General features: G+C 43.2%; 1 protein-coding gene across 2 annotated transcripts; it reads left to right on the top strand.

The window, feature by feature from the left end:
• Nucleotides 1-280: 280 nt before the first annotated feature.
• Nucleotides 281-21,332, top strand: LOC111153017 (M-phase phosphoprotein 6). 2 transcript variants are annotated; one of them, XM_022511825.1, is made up of 5 exons: nucleotides 281-317; nucleotides 6,013-6,125; nucleotides 15,803-15,893; nucleotides 20,116-20,210; nucleotides 20,628-21,332. In XM_022511825.1, exons 2-5 carry the CDS (start codon nucleotides 6,016-6,018, stop codon nucleotides 20,761-20,763), a joined length of 432 nt encoding a protein of 143 aa, XP_022367533.1. In that variant the 5' UTR covers nucleotides 281-317; nucleotides 6,013-6,015; the 3' UTR covers nucleotides 20,764-21,332. The 2 variants fall into 2 exon arrangements, with proteins under 2 accessions (XP_022367533.1, XP_022367532.1); XM_022511824.1 differs by lacking the exon at nucleotides 281-317 and adding an exon at nucleotides 650-736.
• The last annotated feature ends 3,009 nt before the right edge of the window (nucleotides 21,333-24,341 follow it).

Below are 24,341 nucleotides of genomic sequence, written 5' to 3'. Positions count from 1 at the left end.
TCCTGTCCTCCTGGTCCTTCGCGACGCGGGGCCGCCCGTTCTCCGCCTGCGAGTCCGTCCCGCGCCGTTCCACCGAGCGCTCACGCACAGAGGCGAGGGTGACTCCAGCAGCGTCTTCCGTCGCATTTCCGGAGCCCGGACTGCCTGGGTCCGCCCCCGCCCCCCTCCCTCCGACTCCCCGGCCAGCGCAGCAGCCTTCCCCAGCGTCAGTGTCCTCGGCGTGAGAGGAACAGTTACGCGGGCCGTGGTGCGGGGCCAGGGAAGCCCGCCGTCCGCGATGGAACGCGTGACAGTCGCAGTCCAGTCGGGACTGTGGGGTGAGCATCTCAGAGGTCTCAGCGGCTCGACCCGGCCGGCGACGCGCGACGACACTCGCCACCGGCCGCTCCCGGGGACCAGAACTCGGGCCTCCTCCCACTGAGGCGTCTTTAGACGTTTCCCTCCCCACGTCAAGTCGCTCTCACCCCTGCGTGGGCGGCCGTGTCCTTACCCCGAGCTCCTCCGTGAGGCGAGCGCTCCGGCGACGCGCGAACATCCGGGGACGCGCGAAAGCGCGAGAGACTGGGGGGTTGGGGGGAACGGGGCGGGGCGACGTGAGTTGCGTGAGACGACGCCATGGCGCACGCAGCAGTGCGCGTGCGCAGCGGGGGCTGGTAGCGGTGCGCGGCTCGGAGCGGGAGCCAATATGGCGGCCGAGCGCAAGACGAAATTGTCCAAGAACCTGCTGCGCATGAAGGTGCGGGGAGTCAGGGAGGCGGGCGGGGCAGCAAGGGTACCTGGGCTTCAGGACTTGGCCGGGGCCTTGGCGGCAGACGCGCGGGGGCACCAGGGAAGACACGGAGGGCCTCCAGCTCGGACATTCATTCATTCATTTACTTAGCGCTTGCTCTGCCTGGGGCGCTGGGAACTGGGTTATAAATCCGGCAGATTCCCTCATAAACCCTGCGGTGGGATAGGAAAGAGAGACACGAAAGCAAGCAGGATGCCGTGGCACCGAGTGCGGTGGTGCTCGGAGCGCCGTAGCCTCGGGAACTTACTTGGCTCCTGCGGGAAGTAGAGATTGAAGGATAGGTGGGAGAGTGGGCGCAGCCCAGTCTTGAGACCAAAACTCAAGAAACCCTTGGGATTTCCAAGAACTAAAGGTAATTCAGTATGTCTGGAAGGCAGGTAGCAAAAAGTGGAAAAGTAGCCAGTGGCCACAACATGTGAGGGATTTTAAGCTAGATTAAGGATTTTTTTTTTTTTTTCTTGTGAACACGGGAAGCGATTGAGCACGGGTAACAGCGTCTTAGCCGTTCTTCTTAATTTTCGAAGTTACTTTAACTGCCCTGGAGAATACATTGGTGAAAGAAAGACCTGACAAAGGACGAAATCGCAGTCAGAAAGACCAAACTAGAAGTTCTGATGATCTGATCGCAAGGTCGGTAGGAATAGAATTAGAACAGTTATGGTGAATGTCCTCGACTTCAAGCAAAATTGATTTTTAGATTCGAAATTGAATCAATTTAACAAATAATTTTAAAGTGGGGGAAACAAACAAACAAACAAAAAAGACAAGGGTAGATTAAAAAAAGAACACAGGATTTAAAACAGGGGAAACGACCAGGCCTTAAAAACTTGAAGAAGAAGAATAGCAAACATGTACAGTTTCTGCTCTGTGCCAGACAGCTGTTCTAAGTGCTTTGCATATATCAGCCCTGATATCTGCCTGATAACTGTGAGGCAGATAAGTTATTACACCACTCTTGCAGCCGAAGCACTGAAACAGGCAACAAGGTAACTTGCCTAAAGTTGCACAATCTAACCAGTAGTGTAGACAGAACCAAACTCAGGCAGTCTGGCTCCAGAGCCCCAGCCCTTAACTGCTGTTCTGTACTGCTTGTCACTAATCACTACAGCACAGTGTTAGATATCATGTTTAGAGGGGAATTTCCAGAAAAAAAGGAAGCAAGGCATAATGTTTGGAAAGATTGGAGAGCAAATGTTGCACGTGCCAGATTTGGAGTTGAGCCAGGGTGTAACTAGGGATGAACAGGGTGAGTGAGGGAGGATAAGTCATATAACTTGAAGTTTCTAAAGTACTTCTTTCATACATATTAGCAAAATTTGAATTTTTATCCAACAGTCTTCTTTTGACTCACGGTTTGTAATCAGAGAAGTAGAGTGGGTTGGCAAAGCAGGCACATCAGATGAAGATGTGCTGAGTGATTAGCTAGGACTCAGACCAAAAATCTGACTCAAGAGTTAAGAAAGAAGTTACCTTCAAAAAAAGTATCAGCCCCTACCCCAGTGAGGGGAAGACTCAACAGGATTTTGAAAGCAAAGGAGTGGGGGGAAAATTACACAGTTTTTCTAGTTGGGTTAGCAGCTTCAGTCATGGATGAGAAAGAACTTATTGGTGGGATAGCAGGAGTTAGTATATGTACAGACAGAGGGAAGTGTCCTGTGAGAATGAATGGAGCGGCTACATTAGGTTGCCGTATCCCCTGTAGCTGTTCAGCCAAAGCTCAGTATAGAGCAAGAGTGAAAGAGCTGAGGATTTAATACTGATAACATTTGTTTTCAAGTGTACCCGAAATCCTCTGACTTGGTTACCTGTTGGGGTCTGGACGGTGATCCTGCTGGGAAGCAGAAAGTGAAGGATGTAGGAAGCATTTCTGCCGGTGTGATGAAATGATTGCAGAGAGGTCATATTTGTGCTTATAGCTCTTTGGGGGTCTTAAGACAGGAGTTGGTGAACTTTCTCTGTAAGGGGGACAGATAGCAAATACTTCAGGCTGGTAGGCCAAACAACCACCATTGCACCTCCTCACCTCTGCCATTGTACCTCAGAACCAAATGAGCATATCTTTGTTCCAATAAAACTTTATTGACAATAATTGATGTTCAGCCTAAGGACTGTAATTTGTGAAACCTGCTGTAGGCCCTCACTTGTGAGTAAAGCCAAATCACTGAGCTTTAAGAGAGAGTTCTTAAATGCTGTAGAGTCAGGAGAATTGGATTGCTACCTAAGTTTGGAGTCGTTTGATTCATATTCACAGGGTGTTCTAGCCTTTCTGTCTGTAAAGAATACACACGCATTTGTGCACACATACACACATATATAGCTATTTGACTAAATCTTGACTAAATATAGGAAATAATATCTACTTGACTAAAAATAGGATAATATCTACTTGACTAAAAATAGGAGATAAAAAGGCAGGTGGGTAGGATTGGTGAGTTGTGTCTCCAAGAATATAAGTTACGAAATGAGGCATCTGGGTTTAAAAAGAACCATCCAAGAATGAGAGTCTGGGAGAATAAGACCATAGGTCTGGATTTACATTCAGAGAACCTTTTTTTTTTTTCCTTAAAATTTTATATGTATTTATTATTTGACAGAGAGAAAGAGAGAGAATGCATAAGCAGGGGGAGCAGCAGAGAGAGAGGGAGAAGCAGGCTCTCCCCTAAGCAGGGAGCCTGACGCTGGCTGACCTGAGCTAAAGGCAGATGCTTAACTGTCTGAGCCACCTAGGTGCCCCTCAGAGAACCTTTATTGAACTCTCGTATACCACCTGCAGCCTGACTGCGTAATAAAAGATGGGCAAGAGACATGACTTGCTATTTCAGAATCTCTGTCTTTTGGGAGACACAGAAGCAGCATACTGAATAATAAGCCAGTGCTTATAAGACTCTTAGATGCAGGGAAAGATGTTCTTTTATGGGAACGGGTCTGTGAAGAGCTTGACCAGACAACAGTCAGGGAAGGCCCAAAGGACATGTGCTCTGGGCCTTTACAAGTGGATATTTTGCCAGGTAGAAAACGGAAACATGATGTTGAGTAGTAGAGGCAGAAGGATTGGGAAGTACAGGGTATGCATTCCAGAAATTGCCAGTTCTTTCCTGGGTGAGGATAGAGACACAGGTAAAAGGGTGAAGACTACAAAAGACTTTAGGTAGAGTGCAAACATTTCCTTTACATTTATTTAAAATAATGATGGATTTATAGGAAGTTGCAAAAAATGTACAGGGTGATCCTATGTACCCTTTACTCCCTCTCTTTTATCACTAGAGTACGGTGCAAAGCCAGGAAATCCATAGAGCCGCCATTTTATGTCACCGTTTTACTCGTGTGTGTGTGTGTGTGTGTGTGTGTGTGTGTGTGTGTGTGATCTTTCCATACAGCTTATCATGTACAGATTTATGTAACTACCACCACATTCAAGATATAAAACTGTTCCATCACCATGGGGTTCCTTCAGCCTCCATTTGTAGCCACACCAAGTCTTTTCTGCTGTCCTTAAGCTCTGGGAAATCTGTTCTCCATTCCTGTGATTTTGTTATTTTAAAGATGTTCTGTAAATGGAATTGTACAATATGTAACCTTTTGAGACTGGCTTTTTTTTTTCATTCAGCATAATTCACTTGAGCTCCATCTAAGTTGTTGAGTATCAGTAGCTCTTTCCTTTTTTTTTTTTTTTTTTTTTTTTTGCTGACTAGTATTCCATGCTCTGGAACTATCATAGGACTTAACCATCCCCCTGCTGAAGAGTATTTTGTTTGTTTTCTGTGCTTGGCTATTAACAAATAGAGCTGCTGTAAATATTCCTGTATGAGTTTTTGGGTGAACATAAGTTTTCATTTCTCGGAGACAGATGCCCAAGAGGATAATTGCTGGGTTGTATGGTAAGAGCATATTTAGTTGGATAAGAAACTGTCAAGCTGTTTTCTACAGAGGTCGTACCATTTTATATTCCCACCAGCAATATATGAGTGATCCAATCTCACCAGTTCCTCATCAGAACTGGATATTATCACTGTATTTTGTTCGCAAATTTTTTCAAGTTTCGTCATTCCGTTTCATCCTCGTTGGTAAAGCCCTTGTGCTGAAAAATGCTTGTGTTTTTGGAAGGGTTGGAATGGAGGGAAAAGTAGTATAGAATTTGGACAAGGGAAAGAAAGAGGGATAAATGGAAACTAGTGGAATTCTAGACTTAACTTCCATAGGCTCCTAGATGTTTTCTGAATTTATTTTTTTCCCTTATTAATACTTTATCATTTTGCTGTGTTCACTGGTCCCCTGAGGAAATACTGTTTCTGGAGGGAAGCGGCTAGCAGCTGGACTGCCCATTTTCTACTGGCCTATTTCGAATTGAGCTTCTGCACATTTTAGAATAAAGAGCAGCCATAGAGGTAGTCGGCCTTTCAGGGGACAAATATTCACGAAGAGCAGGCTTATGGATACAGCTTTGCTTCGGTCTGTGTTTACAGACCCCTTACTACATATCATTCATCATGCTGCAACTGAGGAAGCAGATCATCTAGACAAAGTCCTTGCCCTCAAGGTCTTCAGAAGAGACAGATGCTCAGAACATTAAGGTGCGGTCAGACTGCTTGAAGATGTCATAGGAAGGATCTAGGAGAGAAATGCCAATTTGGCTTACAGGTGTCAGAGATGGAGTAGCTTTTCCCGTGTATCAGAAGAGCTAGGAGTTGTCCAGGTGGAGGAGCATGAGAAAAGGCATTCCGGACCAAGATCAGCAGGTGCAGAGACCAGCGGGCTCCGGCGGGTCATCCAGGGATTTGGAAAGTATTGAGTCTCTGCCCTCGCTTTCTGCTCCTCTCACTTTCCAGCTCTACCTGCCTGGCCTGATCTGTGTCTTTTGTCTTAGCCCTTCCCCACAGATTACTATGTAAAACTGAAATATTGATGAGCTACTAACTGAATGCAGTTTTTTACTATTTGTTTTTATTAAAATAGACGAGCTAAAGTACGGGAAAGATCTTTCCAAAGTCTTCTGAAGGCAGTCCACATTACTTCTTTGTGTGCTCTAGGGGGCTTCCCTGCTAGTCTGGTGTGACATTGTCAAGGGCAGAATTAAGCAGCCTTGGTCCTGGGGGCTCCACCCTCCCCCCTGAGATGATGGAGAAATGAGGGAAAGCATGTGGAGGAATAAAGTTATTTGAGTTTTTCTCAACTCTGCGTCGAGAAAACTAGCTGCTGACACTGGTTTGGTTTGGTTTCGACAGTTCATGCAAAGGGGCCTGGACTCAGAGACCAAGAAACAACTAGAAGAGGAAGAAAAGAAAATAATTAGTGAAGAGCACTGGTATTTGGATTTGCCAGAGCTTAAAGAAAAAGAGTAAGTTAATTGGAAATTATATTAATGATGCTTTGGGTCTTCAGAGGGAAATCCCTGTAAATGGGATTCATTCCAGCGGCACAAATCTTGTAAAATGGTATCTGTTCGGTTTCTTGAATTAGCTTTGCAAATAGTTTTCTAAAATTATTAATCTGTATAAGTTCTACTTGGATTGATACATTTTTACTGGCCACCATTTACAGCACTGTTCTTTTTTTTTTTTATATTGAGTAAAGGTAGCCAGCCGCTCATCTCTGGTAATAACTGGGGAGCGTTTTATGAGAATCTGGGTGTGCTCCCTGTCACATTAAGTTTGAGGATTAAGTTGGAAGGTGTGTACTTTAGGCCTCTCCAGTTTTGTTTGAATAATAGAGTTCTTCGTTAGGCTGAGCTTCTTAAAAGCAAGTAAAGAGTTTGGGGTGTGTTTCTTTATTTTTTCTTTTTTTTCTTTTTTTTTTTTTTTTTAATTTTTACTGCTTTTAATACCAATCATCTTAGCTGACATTTATTGAGTCTATAGCATGTGCCAAGAACTGAGCTCAGCGGTTTAAATCTCTTAATTATTTAATCCTCAGAGCAAACTCAGGAACTGGCTACTGTCATTCCAACCATCTTATACCTGAGGAATCTGAAGCTTGAGAGAGTAACTTGCCCAGAGTCAGCCACCTGGTCGTGCCTAATGCTGGGATACCATACTAGACCATTCCTCTTCCACCTTTAAGCAGGGTCGGCGCTCCAGAATAATTTTGCATAAAGAAGTGGTAGATTCATATCACCCATTGATTTTTATCTAAATTCTTCTTAAAGCTCTCCTTTCTCTTTGGTACTTTTCTCACCTTAGTGAGCTCTGTGGTATTTAAACTTTGTGGTATTATTTAAACTTTCTCACATGATGGAAGATACTGTTTATTCAGGTACATTTATGTTTTTTCTTTCTGTACCTAATTTTTTTTGTTTGTTTGTTTTTAACATGTTGTATTCCCTTGTTCGTTTGGCCGACCTTCTCTGGGTCTTTTCTGGAAGGAAAGTACTTTGTTTTCTCTGCTTGCTTCTCTGTTTGCTTTCCTCTGCTGCTTCTCAGAGGAAGCAAGATGGCCATGAGGAAGGGGAAGACAATGCCAGAGACGGTGTGGATTTGGGGGCAGGTGGTGTAGAAAGGGACCATTACTGGTAAAGACCTATCATTTTATTTTGTCCCTTGACTGAACTTGCACAAAGTATTCCAGACTTTTTTTTTTTTTTCTCTTTTTTTGCTTATTGAGAGGCAGGATAGTTTCTATCTTGTTTTCAGTATTTTTCCCCAAACATAACATATTCCCAGAAAAATGACCTTTAGATTCCTTTCCTAGGAGACAAATGTCTCCATCCTTTTGGGCTGCTAAAACAAAATACCACAGACTTGGTAGCTTGTAAAGAACAGAGGGACAGCTGGGTGGCTCAGTTGCTTAAACCTCTACCTTTGGTTCAGGTTATCATCCCGGGGTCCTGGATTCGAATTCCACATCAGGCTCCTTGCTCCACGGGTAGACTGCTTCTCTCTCTGCCTGCCACTCCCCCTCCTTGTGCGTGTGCTCTCTTTCTCTCTCTCTGACAAATAAAAATAAATAATAGCTATTTAAAAAAACAAAAAAAAAAAACAAAAAGAAAAGAAATTTATTTCTCATAGTTCTGGAGGTTGGAAATCTGAAATCAAGGGACTACCATAGTAGTGCTTTGGTGATGGCTGTCTCCCTGGTTCATAGCTGGCACCTTCTCACTGTGTCTTCACCCAGTGAAAGGGGCTAAGGGTTTCTTTTCTTTTCTTTTTCTTTTTTATTCAAATAAGTTTATTTATTTATTATTTGAGAGAGAGAGCAGGGTGGGGGGGTGTTAGGGGCAGAGGGGGAGAGAGTCTGAGCAGAGTCCATGCTAAGCATGGAGCTGACCCAGGGCTCGATCTCCGTGATGCCAAGATCACAGCCTGAGGCAAAACCAGGAGTCAGAGGCTTAACCGGCCGTGCCACCCAGATGCCCGAGATCTAGGGGATTCTGTGGCGTCTCCTTTGCAAGGTGCTACGCCCATTTAGGAGGGCCCCACCCTCATGACTTCAGCCACTTCCCAAAGGCCTCATCTCCTGATACGATCATCTCTGGGGGTAATACTTCAACATACATATCTTGTGGGGGATACAAGCAGTCAGCCCCTAGCAATGAATAATAAACCTTTGCCACCATTCAGTGCCTGTTCGTGTATAGATGTGTATATTAGGTAAGTTGTTGGCAGGAGAAGATGACACTGCCAGATTGGGTGATTTGAGAGTATGACAGAGTAGGGCGCAGGGAAGCCACCCGGGATGGTGCATACCCCGTAGCTTGTGTGGTGGAGTAGTTTCCTCTCCAGGCCCAGACGATCGAGGGGAGGAGGGGGTGACTGAAACAAAAGACGTCTTACAAGAGCTGCTACCTTCATAAGAGGGCACAGCCAGCCTGAGGTAATCCCACAGGAAGGAAACCTGGTTCTAGACCGCAAAGGACCCCTTCCATGTGTAACATCCAAATCAGCCCCACATTGTGCTCCCTACTCAGTGGGGAACCTTTCTTCCTCTCTGTCTGCTGCTCCCCCTTCTTGTGCTTGCTCTCTCCCTCCCTCTCTCTCTTGTTCTGTTTCAAATAAATAAATAAAATCTTTAAAAAAAAAAAAAAAGAAAAGATAACTGTTTCTCAAGACCAAAAAATGTTAATGAGAAGAATGGCTTTATCTTACATTTCTGTGCATCTTAACAGAAGTTGGGTTCATTCCTGACTAGGTTCTCTCAAGTTCTGCACTCAGCCTGCTGTATCTGTTGTTGAGCAAGTACAGAAAATCCACCCTGGGGCGCCTGGGTGGCTCAGCGGGTTAAAGCCTCTGCCTTCGGCTCGGGTCTTGATCTCAGGGTCCTGGAATCGAGCCCCACATTGGGCTCTCTGTTCAGCGGGGGCCTGCTTCTCCCTCTCTCTCTGCCTACCTCTCTGCCTGCTTGTGATCTCTCTCTCTGTCAAATAAATAAATAAAATTTTTTTAAATCCACCCTTACACAGGAGATGTAATTGAAAGGGGATGAGTATTATAATAACCTTTTCAGATAATTGTTTTTACACTACTCCAAAACCCAGTAACTAGTAGTTTCTTTAATGGCAGTGTGGAATCTCACAGTGTCAGTACATTTTTCATAATCGTCGGTCTACCTTGCATTTGGAATAAATCTTTTATCCATGCATCATTTCATAACATCATGCATTTCTCATTTGGAAAATATTAGTTCAGTGAGTTGTATAGATTTTCTAAATGTTAACTCATTTCCTTATAGGATATCAAAAACCACATTCATTAATATTACCGTGGGTTTCATCAGAAAAATCTCCCCTAAGTATTGAGAAGCTCTCAAGTCCAAGATGACCTACACAAGCTATTCAGAATTCTCATTTTTGCTCGAAAGCTTGAATTCTGTCAGTTGTTCCTTTGAAGTGACAAGTTCATTTGATTCATTTTCAGAAAAACGTCTGCCAAGTACCCAAGTCTGAATAACCGTAGTTACAGTGTTCCATGAAAAAAGTGGCTAGTTCAACTCAGAACTCAATCGCACAAGTGCATTTCCTCAAGATGGTCATCATGCCTCACTGTGCAGAAGCACTTATCATTTTGCATGCGGAATATTCTTGAGAAGTGTAATCACGGGCCGAGATTAATGAAAACTAGTAGTTTTTTTCCTGCTTCATCAAAAGCATTCTTACTGGCTTCTTTCCCTTTTTTTTAGACTTTGAAAACCAGCAGTGACTACTAGCGTAGTACAGTGTCCCCACTGTCATTCATGCCGAGATGAGCTCTCACTGACAATTGCTTTTGCCCCACCCTCTAACTGTCAGCACAGTGAAAAAGACAGCACCTCAGTGGCACCATGAAAATACCTTTGACTTCCTACGAGTGTTCCCTTTTGCCACTCCTATGTGGTCATGAAGGCCTCCTCACTCTTTCTCAGATGGGCCCCTTCCACTCCCTTCTGAGGGTCTTTAACTGGTCCCACAGCTCTTCTTCCCCAGGCCTCATGTTGTGTTCCTCTTTGCCTTCTGATCTGGGCTGATCAGATGTCATCTATCCAAGAAGCCCGTCCAGACCACTTTTCATACAGCAACCAAAGACAAATTCTTTAGATAAAAAGAATTTGTATGAATTGGATAGATCCTTTTTCATTTTGTAGCAGAACTAACTTGAGCTCACTCCTTTGCCGAGTTACAGGTAAGGACTACAGACCCGTAGAGTGGTCACACAAAGGAAACTTTTTGCAGCAAATAAAGAGATCATGGAGAATAACTTTCAAAGCCATGATTCTCCCAAGTGAGGGTGAGTGGGTTTCTTTTATTTAGGGTTAGAATGAATATTCAGAAAGGGGGGCTTTGTCATCACGTGTAAAGGCAGACATGAGGTCCTGTGGGCATACTTAAGAGGCCTGCGATGAAAAAAAAAAAAAAAAAAAACGCCTATGTAAATGTATCCTGTGACGTTAACGTCACAGGATGCATTTATCCTTAACGAAGCTTGTGCTCCTCTGAGGGTGGAGGCTAACTTTACTCTGAAGCCTCCCAGCCACCATAAGGGTCCCTCCAGGGAAAGGGGCTAATGGGAGTGCTCTGAGAGCTAGTATAATGTGGGCTCCTGATGCAAGGTGTTGCTTGTTGTTTTTTTTTGTTTGTTTGTTTTAAGATTTTGCTTATTTATTTGACAGAGAGAGGGAACACAAACAGGGGGAGTAGGAGTGGGAGAAGCAGGCTCCCGCTGAACAGGGAGCCCCATGTGGGACGGATCCCAGCACCCCAGGACCATGACCGGAGCTGAAGGTAGATGCCTAACGACTGAGCCACCCAGGTGCCCCTTGCTTACTTTTGAAATCGCACAGGGAATCTTAGCAGGGATTAATGGTCTCTGATTTGATTAGGCTATTTCCTGGCCAGGTAGAGTGTTAGTTTTTGCTTTCTCTTTGTTCCTTTAAAATCTTTAACCACTGAAGTTTTTGCATTTCTTTGTGATTCTGATCTCCTAGGAAGCTGTGCTGGAAGTGTGCTTGAGCAAGTAAAGGCGGAGAGAGTTCCCTGAAAATAGCCTAAAATGACTTCTCTGGTGTCATGTTATGTTTTGTCCTTCTTTTGGGGGGGGACCCCTAACTCTTTCCACTTATAGTTTCTCTTCGGTAAAAGTGGAATTGCTGGGTCATAAGGTTGGCGTAGAGTTAACTTTATGAGAAACTTTTTATGTGAAACTTTCAGACTGGTTTCCACAGTGATTGCACTTATTACAGATTTACTAAGGAAATAGAATAATTCTAATTTTTCCATGTCCTTCTAGCGTTTGATGTTACCTTTTCAATTTTATCTATTCTGTCATTCTAGGGGTGTCTCATTATGATTTTTTAAAAAAGACTTTATTTACTTATTTGACAGAGAAGGAAGAGCCTCTCAAAGAGCCAGAGAGGGAACACAAGGAGGGGCAGTGGGAGAGGGAGAGGGAGAAGCAGGTTTCCCGTAGAGCAGGGAGCTTGATGTGGGACTTGATCCCAGGACCCTGGGATCATGACCTGAGCCGAAGGAAGATGCTTAAGGACTGAGCCACCCAGGCACCCCTCATTATGATTTTTAATTTGCATTTTCCTGATGACTAATAATGTTAAAGAACTCTTATGTGCTTATTGGCATTTCCTTATCTCCCTTTGTGAAGTCCCTATTCAAATCTGTTGCCTGTTTTTAAAAATGAAATGCTTCCTTTTTTTTCTAGAGTCTTACATTGCATAATTATCCATCCCTCTATACATCTGTCAATCCATTTTATTTTTAGTGTATTTCAGAGTAAGTTGCAGATATGCATATCATTAACTAGAATTCAGTGTTTGTAGGGTTTTGTTTCTTGCGATAAAACTTACATACTTCTATACAGATAAGAGTTCTTTATATTCTGAACACAGGTCCTTTAACAGATATACGTATTATGAATATGTTCTCCGAGTTTGTGGCCTGCCTATTTCTTTCTTTCTTTTTTTTTTTTTTTTAATATTTTATTTGTCAGAGAGGGAGAGAGAGACAGAGTGCACAAGCAGGGGGAGAAGCAGGCTCCCCACTGAGCAAGGAGCCCAATGCTGTGATCCTAGGATGCTGGCATCATGACCTGAGCCAAAGGCAGACTCTTCTTTTATTTATTTATTTATTTTTTTAAGATTTTATTTATTAGAGGGTCCCTGGCTGGCTTAATCAGTTAAGGTCTGCCTTCAGCTCAGGTCATGATCCCAGCGTCCAGTGATCTAGCCCTATGTTGAGCCCTGCTCAGTGGGGAGCCAGCTTCTCTCTCTTTTCCCCACTCAGGCTCTCTCTTGCTATCTCTTTTGCTATCTCTGTTTCTCTCTCTCAAAAGAAATAAATAATTCTTTTTTTTTTTTTTTTTTTTTTTTTAATTCACCAGTAGGGAGCCTGGGTGGCTCAGTCGTTAAGTGGCTGCTTTCGGCTCGGGTCATGATCCTGGGATCCTGGGATGGAGCCCTGAATCTGGCTCCCTGCTCGGTGGGAAGCCTGCTACTCCCTCTCCCACTGCCGCTGCTTATGTTCTCTCTCTCGGGGTGTCTCTCTCTGTGTCAAATAAATAAAAAAAGTCCTTAAATAAATAAATAGATATAGAGCTATATTTTAAAAACTTCACCAGTGAAGCTATCTGGGTCTAGAGTTTTCTCTGTAGAAAGATTCTTAATAATGAATTCACTTTCTTTAATAGATAAAAGGACTGTTCTGATTTTTCTCTTCAGATAGTGTTTTTTCTGTTGTTAACATTTCTATTTGGTGAGTTTTCATAGTTTCCATATTTTAATTCAGGTTCTCTATTTGTATCTTCATTACATTCCTGTGTTTCTTTAAGTCCTTGAACATATTTATAATAACTGTTTTTGTTTTTAGGGGCCCCTGGCTGGCTCAGTTAAGCATCCAACTCTTGATTTCAACTCAGGTCATGATCTTAGGCTTGGGAAATCAAGCCCCACTGGGTTTGGAGCCTGCTTAAGTTTCTCTCTCTTTCCCTCTCCCCCCCTCTGCCTCTGTCCCACCCCATCCCATCTAAAAAAAAATAAGTGTTTTGAAGTCCTTTTCTATTAATGCCATCATCTTTTTTTTCTATTGATTTGTTTTTCCTCTGTGTATGGATCACATTTTCCTGCTACCTTACATGACCAGCAGCTTTTTACTGTGTTACTGTGTTACGTATTACCTTGTTCAGTGCCCGGATTTTGTTGTCTTCCTTAATGGAGTGTTGAATTTTCCCTTAGGCAGGTCATTAACGTGCCAGTCAGCTTGGTCACTATTTTGTGTAGGTTTGACAGCCTGGACTTCTGTGAGATCCCCCCTCCTCCTGAGGTGTGAGCTTTCTGCTCCATGTCACAGGGTTCAGCATGGTTGCTCCATTCTGGATAGACACAACTCGGACATTCCCCTCCTTTGTGCAAGGTCTTGTATTTGTTCAACATACAGTTTTAGAGTAAATTTTCTTTCTCAGGTATGGTATGCTGGAAAATGGTCCCCCAATAATATCTAGGTCCTTGTCGCTGGAACCTGTGTTAGTTTATATGGCAAAATCGACTTTGCTGGAGTAATTAAGTTAAAGATCTTTAGATGGGGAGATTATTCTGGATTGTCTGGGTGGACCCTAAATACCATCACATAGATCTTTCTAAAAGGGAGATAGAAGAGAAGGCAGTGTGACCATGGAGGCAGAGGTTGGGGTAATGCAGTCACAAGCCCAGGACTCCTAGCTGTCTACGGAAGCAAAGAATGAATTCTCTCCTTCAGCCTCTGGAGGGAGCGCGGCCTGCCAACACCTTGATTTTGGTCCAGTGAAACTGACTGTACACTTCCAGAATTGAGAGCATAAATTTTTTTTACTTTACCCACCAATTTTGTGGTAATTTCTTACAGCAGCCCTAGGAAACTAATGCACCAGGTAACTGTCCTCTGGAAATTGTTTTCCCCTAACACTGTTGGACTTGCCCTGCACACAGACAACCTAGTACTCAGCCGGACATTCAAGGGGACCATGTGTGCAGTCCCCAGAATGTCTTTTAAGTATCTCCCTCTCTCTGGTATCTTTTTTTTTTTTTTTTAAAGATTTTATTTATTTATTTGTCAGAGAGAGAGAGAGGGAGAGAGAGCGAGCACAGGCAGACAGAATGGCAGGCAGAGGCAGAGGGAGAAGCAGGCTCCCTGATGAGCAAGGAGCCCGATGTGGGACTCGATCCCAGGACGCTGGGATCATGACCTGAGCCGAAGGCAGCTGCTTAACCAACTGAGCCACCCAGGCGTCCCCTCTCTCTGGTATCTTGACCCATGTACTTCTGCCCCCTGGGCAGCCCCGAACTTCAGTGTGTTTGTCTCTTCAGCTCAGTGAGACTGGGCTCGGTTTGGGCCCCCACTCCCTGCTCCACGGTCTAAAAGTCGCTTCCAGGCAGAAGGCGGGCATTCATTGCCTTCAGTCAGAAAGCTTACTTTGGTTCATTTCTTTCAGGCACCACAGCTCTGTGCTTTGACACGTTCATTGTTTCCTTCTGAGTCCTACTTTAACGTAGGTAGGAGGCCAGTTGGGTTCCAGCTGCTTTCTTACGGCCACAAGTGAAATAAATGCTTCCTTCTTTTTCACTGTACAGTACAAATCTTTCATGTGTCATTCGGCCCCGCTCTAGAATGGGACCTCTGTGAGAGCAGAGACTCTTACCCGTGGCTGTCCCTCCAGCTTCTAGAACACTGCCTGGCACACAGTTTGGTTGAAAAAGTGTTGACTGAGTGAGTGAGTGAATCTTGACGCAAGAAGTATTGCCTGCTTTCTGCCACGAAGCCCTAAAGACCAGCTATTTACTCCCCTCGTGTGCTCTATGGCCGCTAGTTCTACGGTCTCGGGCTATAGTCACATATGCTCACCCACGACTGGGATAATAAACTGGTGACTCAGAGTAGACTTCCTTTTAGAGACCAAAATGTCACACCTGCATTCCTTTTCGGGGGCACCACTGGCCTCCCAGTGCCGTCTGCTGTCCAGAGCTTAGCCCCCCTCAGTGCAATGTCAATTTTACTAGGGTAGATTTTTTTTCACGGTTTTGGTTTTGGGTCAGCGACCTAGCTACCCTTATTTCTGCCTGTTTTCTGTTCCTGCTCATCCAGCCTGCCTGGTGACTCTGTGCAATCCTGGTGTCCTTTCAGTAAACTCCCACTCGTCCACAGCTAAGAGCCCCAGCTAATACACTCTCTTAAAGCTGCCTGGGACTCCAGTTTCAGAGTATTTAATAAGAAAGGTGTCGGGCAGGGCTGGGACATGTAATCATCAAGGAAATTGCTTCAGATTAGAAAAATCCAGATTTATTATAAATAGCCTAGGTCTCTGCCTTGTGTAGGCATTTATGCAGATTAAATGTGTAATTTGGACAAGGCTGTGCCTGCAGGCTCCTGCTCTTATCATCTAATGCCTTTGCTGGCCAAGATAATCGATTTTTATTTTGACCCCTGCCTTCAAAGTCTTACCTTACTTTTACTCAGTTCCACTAAAAACCGTAAGTAAGATCGATTTTTCATTTGAAATGTTGACTTTTATTCGTGGTGCCTTGCTATATGTAGACACGCTATTAATACAGGTTTATTTTCCCACTTAGGTGTTTCATAATAGAAGAGCAGAGTTTCTTATTATGTGAAGATCTTCTCTATGGAAGAATGTCATTCAGAGGATTTAATCCTGAGGTTGAGGTATTAAATATAATTGCTTCAAATTTTAAAATTTTCCAATTGAATTCTTTCTGCTAATAATTGGGTTTCGGTTTTTTTCCCACCAGGTACCATTTCTTCTCATTATATACAAAATAACAAGTCTTCAAATACCGTTGGAGCGATTTATAGAAATTGCAGCCCTTTGCAGCTTGGTTTTGTGGGAGAGTTAGGAGGTGATTTCATGGAGCAGCACACGCTCCCAGACAGCGCCCTGCGAGTGCTAGAGTTGCAGCTCCGCTCTTTCACAGAGACGTCTGGCTTTTGTGCATGTGATGCTATTATGAAAAATTATTTTGTGGCACCTGTAAATGTATCTTTCCTAATGGAAAAATATTACTTAAAAATGGAGCAATTTGACTTTTTAATGGGCAGGTTTTAATCCAGGTTTGTAAATAGATTTTTAAATGAACCTCTTAGAAAGTTTGTTTGAAAAGTAAATATTCACCTTCTAATCTATTGATTTGAATTCTCCCGGTTCAGGTTTGTAGAGAAGCACAGACCTTCGTTTAATATTTATTAGAATTCTGGCGTGTGTACTAGAAGCTATCCTATCAGGTACTCCACCAGTGAAATGGAGCCTTATGATATAAAGCTTAGTTTGATCACTGACACTTGAAGCCAGGGTTTCTGAGCCCTGGCACCACTGACTTCTGGAGCCAGATAATTCTTTGAGGCTGCCCCGTGCATTTTTAGATGTTCAGCAGCATCCCTGGCCTCTGCCCACTGCATATCAGTAGCGTGCACATGCACACACACGCGCATGCCCACACACACACACACTCACCCCAGTTGTGACAACCAGAAATGTATCCAGACATTGCCAAAGGTCCCTTGGTGAGCAAAACTACCCCTGGTTGAAAACCACTTCTCTGAGGATGCCTGTAGAGAATCACAGTTTGTTTTGGGGGTTGTTGTTTTTTTTTTTAATATTTTTTTAGTTTTTTTAATGACATATAATGTATTATTAGCCCCAGGGGTACAGGGTCTGTGCATCGCCAGATTTACACACTTCACAGCACTCACCATAGCACATACCCTCCCCAATGTCCATAACCCCACCACCCTGTCCCTCCCCCCCTCCCCCCAGCAACCCTCAGTTTGTTTTGTGAGATTAAGATTCTCTTATGGTTTGTCTCCCTCTGGATCCCATCTTGTTTCCTTTATTCTTTTCCTATCCCCCAAACCCCCCACGTAGCATCTCCACTTCCTCATATCAGGGAGATCATAAGATAATTGTCTTTCTCCGATTGACTTATTTCACTCAGCATAACCCTCTGGTTCCATCCACATCATCACAAATGGCAAGATTTCATTTCTCTTGATGGCTGCATAGTATTTCATTGTATATATATACCACCTCTTCTTTATCCATTCATCTGTTGATGGACATCTAGGTTCTTTCCATAGTTTGGCTATTGTGGACGTTGCTGCTATAAACATTCGGGTGCACGTGCCCCTTTGGATCACTGTGTTTGTATCTTTATGGCAAATACCCTGTAGTGCAATTGCTGGGTCATAGGGTAGCTCTATTTTCAACTTTGTTTTTTTTTTTTTTTAAGATTTTATTTATTTATTTGAGAGAGAGAGCATGAGAAGGGGAGGGTCAGAGGTAGAAGCAGACTCCCGCCGAGCAGGGAGCCCGACTTGGGGCTCGATCTGGGTACTCCAGGATCATGACCTGAGCTGACGGCAGTCTCCTAACCAACTGAGCCACCCAGGTGTCCCTATTTTCAACTTTTTGAGGAACCTCCATGCTGTTTTCTAGAGTGGTTGCACCAGCTTGCATTCCCACCAACAGTGTAGGAGGGTTCCCCTTTCTCCGTATCCTCGCCAGTATCTGTCATTTCCTGACTTGTTAATTTTAGCCATTCTGACTGGTGTGAGGTGGGATCTCATTGTGGTTTTGATTTGTATTTCCCTGATGCCGAGTGATGCGGAGCACTTTTTCATGTGTCTGTTGGCCATCTAGATGTCTTCTTTGCAGAAATGTCTGTTTGTGTCTTCTGCCCATCTCTTGATTAGATTATTTGTTCTTTGGGTGTTGAGTTTGATAAGCTCTTTATAGATTTTGGATACTAGCCCTTTATCTGATATTCGTTTGCAAATATCTTCTCCCAGAGAATCACAGTTTTAACCAAGTTAATTGCCAGAGTTTATTTAAAGATTATTGTTTTTCCCCCCCCCCCCCGCCCACCTTTTTTGAGGGTATGTGATAATTAAGGTGTTCTGTTTACACAAGTCAGCACTAAAAGTGTTTGTTTATAGTAGGTATTTTCCTTGGCTTAGCCTGCTTAAAGCTTTGGATTAGGAAGAGAAAGAAGGCAGTGGGCTGAAGGGAGAGTCAGGGGGAAGCAAAGATGATGAGTGTGTGATGCCCAGAGACTAGGGTTGGGGTAGGCAGGCACTCCAGGGTCTGTCTCCTATGAGGGGAAAAGGATTCTGATGTGGGAGGCTATTAGAAGATGGCTTCCGTAACTGCTCCTCTGTAATGCTGAATACGTTCTCTCTGGGGAAAGATTTTGAACTGTTTGACTTTCAGATCTGAGCTGTCACAAAACAGGAGAAGGGTTAGGTATATATACACCTGGTTTGAAAAGATACCAACTTGAGGGGCACCTGGGTGTCTCAGTGGGTTAAGCCTCTGCCTTCGGCTCAGGTCATGATCTTAGGGTCCTGGGATCAAGCCCCGCAGCGAGACGGGCTGTCTGCTCAGCGGGGAGCCTGCTTCCCCCGCCCCCCGCCCCCCCCCCCGCCTGCCTCTCTGCCTACTTGTGATCTTTCTCTCTGTGTCAAATAAACAAAAATCTTTTAAAAAAATAATAAAAATTTACAAAAGAAAGATACCAGGTTGAGAGCACTTACTTCATTATAAGGAGGATGTACTTAGAACACATTTTTATAAAAGTCTTCCTTTTTTAAAGATTTACTTATTTGAGAGAGAGAGAGAGGAGGGGGCAGAGGGAGAGAAAGAATCTGGAGCAGGCTCCCCACTGAGCACAGAGCCCAATACGGGGCTCTGTCCCAGCACCCTGAGACGATGACCTGAGCCAAAATCAAGAGTCAGATACTTCACTGCCTGAGCCACCCAGGAGCCCCGAGAACATGTTTTTAATATTGTATGTATCTCTAGTGACCCCCAGTGTGGAGTTTATTTGCTCAGTAAAGACTTAGTCTGTTCCTGAGGTTCACCAGCCTCTGGAGCACTGGAAATCAGCAGGAAACCGAATTCTGTGCCCTCACAAAGCTTGTATTCCCAGAATTTTTTTCTCTTCAGTCCTTTAAATGTTGGAAAAGCTAATGGAAACTGGTTCCTCCGCGGCTGTCCCTACCTCGTCCTGCCTTTGCTAAAAAAGAAGGCATTGTACATTAAAAAAAAAAGATATTGTCAGGGGGTAACGATCAAGAAAAGGTTAATAATGTAAAAAAAATAAATGGAGGTGAGACTGTGGCACGTGGACATCATGTAGAATGCTTTATCCGCCCTCGTGTTCTGGAATGAGGCCGGTCCTCCCCATGATGTCAGAGGCAACCTCACAGTCCTTCTGTCCAATAATTTGCCACGGCCCCACGGCTAACACCAGAAACTGCAGTTAGTATCATCTTGAGTAGTTTTCTTCCAATTGGCTCAAAGGCGGGAAGTTTGGAGGAAATCTGAAAGTTTGCTTTTTTCTTTCCTCCACTCACCAGAGTGTGTTAGGAGTGTGCCTGCTTTAGTTGTAAGTAACCAGTGAGATTTACGATCTCAAATACAATTTAAATTCATTAATAGGTCCAATCTTGTGGGGCTTTATCTTACTATTTTTTCCATTCACAGCTGACTTCAGTTGGCACATTGTGGAGGAATGTATTACAGAGAACCCCTTGATGGGCACCTGGGTGGCTCAGTGGGTTAAGCCTCTGCCTTCGGCTCAGGTCATGATCTCAGGGTCCTGGGATCGAGCCCCACATCAGCCTCTCTGCTCAGCAGGGAGCCTGCTTCCCCCCTCTCTCTCTCTGCCTGCCTCTCTGCCTACTTGTGATCTCTCTCTGTCAAATAAATTAATAAAATCTTTAAAAAAAAAATTAAAAAAAAAAGAACCCCTTCATAAATGTTGGTTACTCCTGTACATTGTGACTTCTGTTTCTCTACCTTCAAATACATCCAATATCAGTTTCTTTCATAAGCCTGTTCCAGCCCTGAAAGCGTTGTTACATTTTTCAGAAATTGATGCTCCAGATGAACGCTAAGAACAAGGTGGAAGAAGTTCAAGATGAAGCAGTGGAGCTCGATGTGTCAGATGAAGAAATGGCCAGAAGGTAGCAGTCACCTCAGAACTGCATTATAATCTGGGCCCAGCGTTCACTGGCTCTGCCATGGGCACTTCCACAGTCTTCCATGGAGTGGCCCACTGGGAAGATGGCTTTCTGCTTCCTGTACATTTGGCTGGGGTGGAGGGGTTCATACCTTTCAGAGGCGGGCAGTTGAGGGCTCTTGTCCGATGCTGCTTCTCAGTATTTTAAGATATCTCACTTTATTTAGGATAGTGCAGAAACAAAATGGTGAAGAATTTAATCATTCATGGAAAAGTTCTTAAGTTTTCAATCAGTTACTTTTAATCATCATTTTGATTTTTCTTATTCGATGTTGTTTGGTTTGATATTCTCGACAAAACTTGACTCCTCCCTTGTTTTTTGTTTGTTTAATTAAACTTGTGCCATTTACCGTCTTAACAGATATGAGACCTTGGTGGGGACAATTGGAAAAAAGTTTGCCAAAAAAAGAGACCGTGCCAGTTATGAAGAAGATGAAAATGGACACATAAAACCAACAGTTAAAGTAAAGAAGATGTTTCTAAAGCCCCAGGATTAAAGTAGATGCTTTGAGACAGAGCTCAGGGAAGCTTCGTGAGAGTTAGCATGTTTTGGAACTCATTCTGATGGCTTCTCTCTAATTATTAATACTATAATGTTTATTTGTAAAGAAGTAGACAGTTTTGGAAAGATGCCATTTTTGAAACACGTGTGGTGGATGTTATACATCCTTTGCTTAATGGTGTTCCTCAGGACGGGATTTTTAGCCCTCGATCTTCAAATGTACAGAGGTATGTGGTTGCTTCCTAATTAAAGATCTTTTTGACCACAGATTTTTTTTTTTAATAGAGCTTTCTAGTCACTGACCTTGAATTGACATACATAAATTAATCCAGTGTTTAAGTTGCCCTTATGTTTATATTTTACTTTAAATTATTAATCATGCCAAGCCAATATATTCATATATTTTGGAATCAGATGTCATGAGGACTTATCATATGTAAATTCATCAAGAGCAAACGTACCACTCCAGCCCAAAGTACTAGCATGCTGCCAGGTCATTGTTAGTTTGTGGAATTGTGGGGTTTTGTTTAAGGCTTTTATTAATAAAAATTGTTCTGTAATAAATAAGCTTTCGTGTACTTTTTCTCTTCACTTATGCTTTCAAATAATAGTTTTAGTCTAATTCGGTATTGGAACTTTTATCCAAATGCTAACTTTAAAAAGCCAGTCATTAATTGAGAATATGATAATGTGTTAAATTGAACTTTACTGGTTTTTATGGGTTAAAAATAATCATCAGTTTCTTTAATCACTGTGAAAGTCATTAACCCATATAAATGTACCCTGTTTAATTCTGTTTGGACAAAGAAATCATTTGCACAGAGAAGTCACCACTTTCCGAACCGGCAGCTCGCTTGTATAACCTGGAGTTTCTTTCCATATTTTGCTGCTTTTCCTTGGAGCCCTGTGTTTTTACCGGCCCCGGGAAAGAAAATGCACTGGGTTTTAGGATACTCATTCTGAAGTAGGAGTGCCCAGATTTGCTGGTACAAAGTCACACTGTTTTCCCCAAGGCATATTAAATCTGAATATTTCCTGCTAGTGTCTCTTCCATCAGCATTGTATGGATGAGGAAAAACCTCTGCCTGCCCATGAGTAGCAGGGGTAGCTCTGTATTGTTGCAAAAGTGCGCCAGGATCGAACAAGACCATTTAGGTAATAGAAAGGGTAATCTGCAAATACTGGCAGACTGTGACTTACCATGACTTCTCTCCCACTCACAGCAGATTCTCACACCCACAACCCCCTCTGACCTCTACCCTAATCATTGTTCCCGATGATCAGTCACTTCTTCGCGTGTAACGTCTGTGTCAAGTGGATTCTGTCCTCAAACCTGACACCTCTCTGCTCCTGCCTCTCATTCTTTTAACCTCATGGGGATGGTCACAAGTAAAAATGGAGAACAGTATGGGAACTAGTCTGCAGTTCAGCCCACAGACCTGGAATCCACGGTATCCGGATTCTAGATTCAGTGGTATCAGAAGACCTGACCTCCATCAAGAGCAGAAAACACAAACCCGTACCTGACCACGTGAGACCCTATCTGGCACTTAATGTAGAAGAGAGCAGACAATGGTTGGACCAAGATGTTACCTAGAGGAAAATAAAGCAATGCAGAAGCAGATCTGGTAAGTATTCTCCAAATGAATCTCCACTGTGACAGCCCTGCAGAGGGGATCTGCCCTTCAGTGTTAGCCAAGGGCCAGCGGCAGTTCTGACACTTGTTTGTTTAGCAAACACGGAGTTCTTACACTTGGCCAGGCACTGTGTTATGGGCAGGGGTTGTAGAGTATCATCTCTGCTTTACGCATGAGGAAACTGAGCTACAGAGACCTTCAGTAGGTCACCCGATGCCACACAGCTTTTAAATGCTAGACCCAGGGTTCGAATCCAGATCTACTGACAAAGCCCATGCTCTCTCTCTGATGTCACCCTGTAGAGGAAAGCAGAATAGAATTGGGAAACAGGCAGAACATAGCCTGGCCCCAAAATAAGACCATCCTTTTTTTAAACAATCTTTCAGAATCCTACAGTACTACCTATACACAGTATTGTTGTAGTACATTTCAAATTATTTCCTTTTTTATAATCTTTTTATAGATGGTATGAGTTTAAATTCACATTAACCATCAGTGTTCGACACAAAAGATTAATTTTTTAAATAGGGTATTCTCAATATTAGCCATCCAATATTAAGCAAGAATGTACAAACGAATCTATGGTAGCAAGAAAAAATTGAAAAAGCAATTATTAAATGAGTGCTCACTTGAGATACAACCATATATAATCACATACTCATTTAGATCCTTCTATAAAATATTACGTAATTTGAAAGCAGGAACCATGCCTCACTCTGTCTGGTTCCAACCCCACATTCCTCATGCAGAGATTTATTAAAAATAGGTGTTTTCATAGATAATAGTGAATTGAATAAAAATGTTCTCCTATTTACCCAACCTCACATAAACATTTTTAGTGACTCTTCTGAGAATCCACCTAACATATTAGACTCCTCAAAGATTTTGCAGGATGATTCTATCTGCAGGCAAATATTCACAAACTCAAAAATCTTCAAGCCTCAATAGCAATGAAGTAGAATACACTGTTTTCCGCAGGAGATCTTAAATATAAAACCCTTAGTCTGTGATGAACTACTTGCTTCTTCCTTTAATCCAGGTACCAAATTCTACTCACTTATGTCAAACATTAAGATACAAAGCATCCAAAGCCAGTTCTTCCCAAAAATGAATTCCAGGAGTCGTCCCATCTGGTAAAATCTGGCTGGGGAACTTGGCAGGCAGCACCTTAAAAGGGACAAAGGCTGCTTCTGGATGCCTCTGGTAAAATACAAGACAGAGATAAATGACAGAAGGAACCGTTTCGTTATGTAGCACAGTTTAGAGAAATGTTGAGAGCCAGGCTGGTCTTCCCTAGCAAAGGATTCTCAAAATTAGGAACTGTTAAGAGATCAAATCTGGAGTGTTCCCAATAAAATTGAGGCTTGGGTTAAATTTTGAAGTAAGCCCTCAAAGTCAAGATACAGCTGTAAAACCATTTTCTGGTTTTGAGATGTCCGGAGATATCAGGACGTTGTGTCTCCTAGACCTTCTTTGTTACAAGAGAGATTCCAAGAATCTTAAGTTCAATTAAGAAGTCACTAAGTTTTGGGGGTAGTTTGTCTTGTAGCAATGTATAACAAATACCAGTTTTAAAACGTTCGCCCCTCTTAGGTGCACCAGTGCAGCATCTCAGCGTTTATGTGCGCTTCTCTGGCTGCTAGAGAGTTCGAGAAGCTTTTCTTGAATACCTGTGATTCGCCTCACTGTCCCACCCCACCCCTGCCCTTGTAAATTGGATGACCAAATTTGAAAGGAGGAAAAAGTTTCTCCGAGTTAGCCAGGAGAAATCCATCAAATGGGATAAGTTACAATGTAGATGTTGCTGGAGAGAAATGTCAAGGGAAGAAAATCATGCCATAATGTTAGGTTGCTGGCTGGCCCATCCCTACTCAGAACTGTGGTGACATTAGAGCTGCTTTCAGAAGAATTTCTTAACAGGTTATGGCCTGGATCC

This window comes from Enhydra lutris, unplaced genomic scaffold (assembly GCF_002288905.1).
Source record: "Enhydra lutris kenyoni isolate GAN:26980312 unplaced genomic scaffold, ASM228890v2 scaffoldscaffold30, whole genome shotgun sequence".
NCBI lineage: Eukaryota > Metazoa > Chordata > Mammalia > Carnivora > Mustelidae > Enhydra > Enhydra lutris.
Note: the sequence above shows the minus strand (reverse complement) of the source record. Positions and strands in the feature narration are given on the sequence as shown.

What these genes read in the sequence shown, in the direction of transcription:
- LOC111153017 (XM_022511824.1), top strand. Translation starts at nt 686, where the DNA reads ATGGCGGCCGAGCGCAAGACGAAATTGTCCAAGAACCTGCTGCGCATG. An exon ending in CCAGAGCTTAAAGAAAAAGA is followed by an intron (nt 6,126 to 15,802) that starts GTAAGTTAATTG and finishes TTTCCCACTTAG; the next exon opens with GTGTTTCATAATAGAAGAGC. An exon ending in GATGAAGAAATGGCCAGAAG is followed by an intron (nt 20,211 to 20,627) that starts GTAGCAGTCACC and finishes CCGTCTTAACAG; the next exon opens with ATATGAGACCTTGGTGGGGA.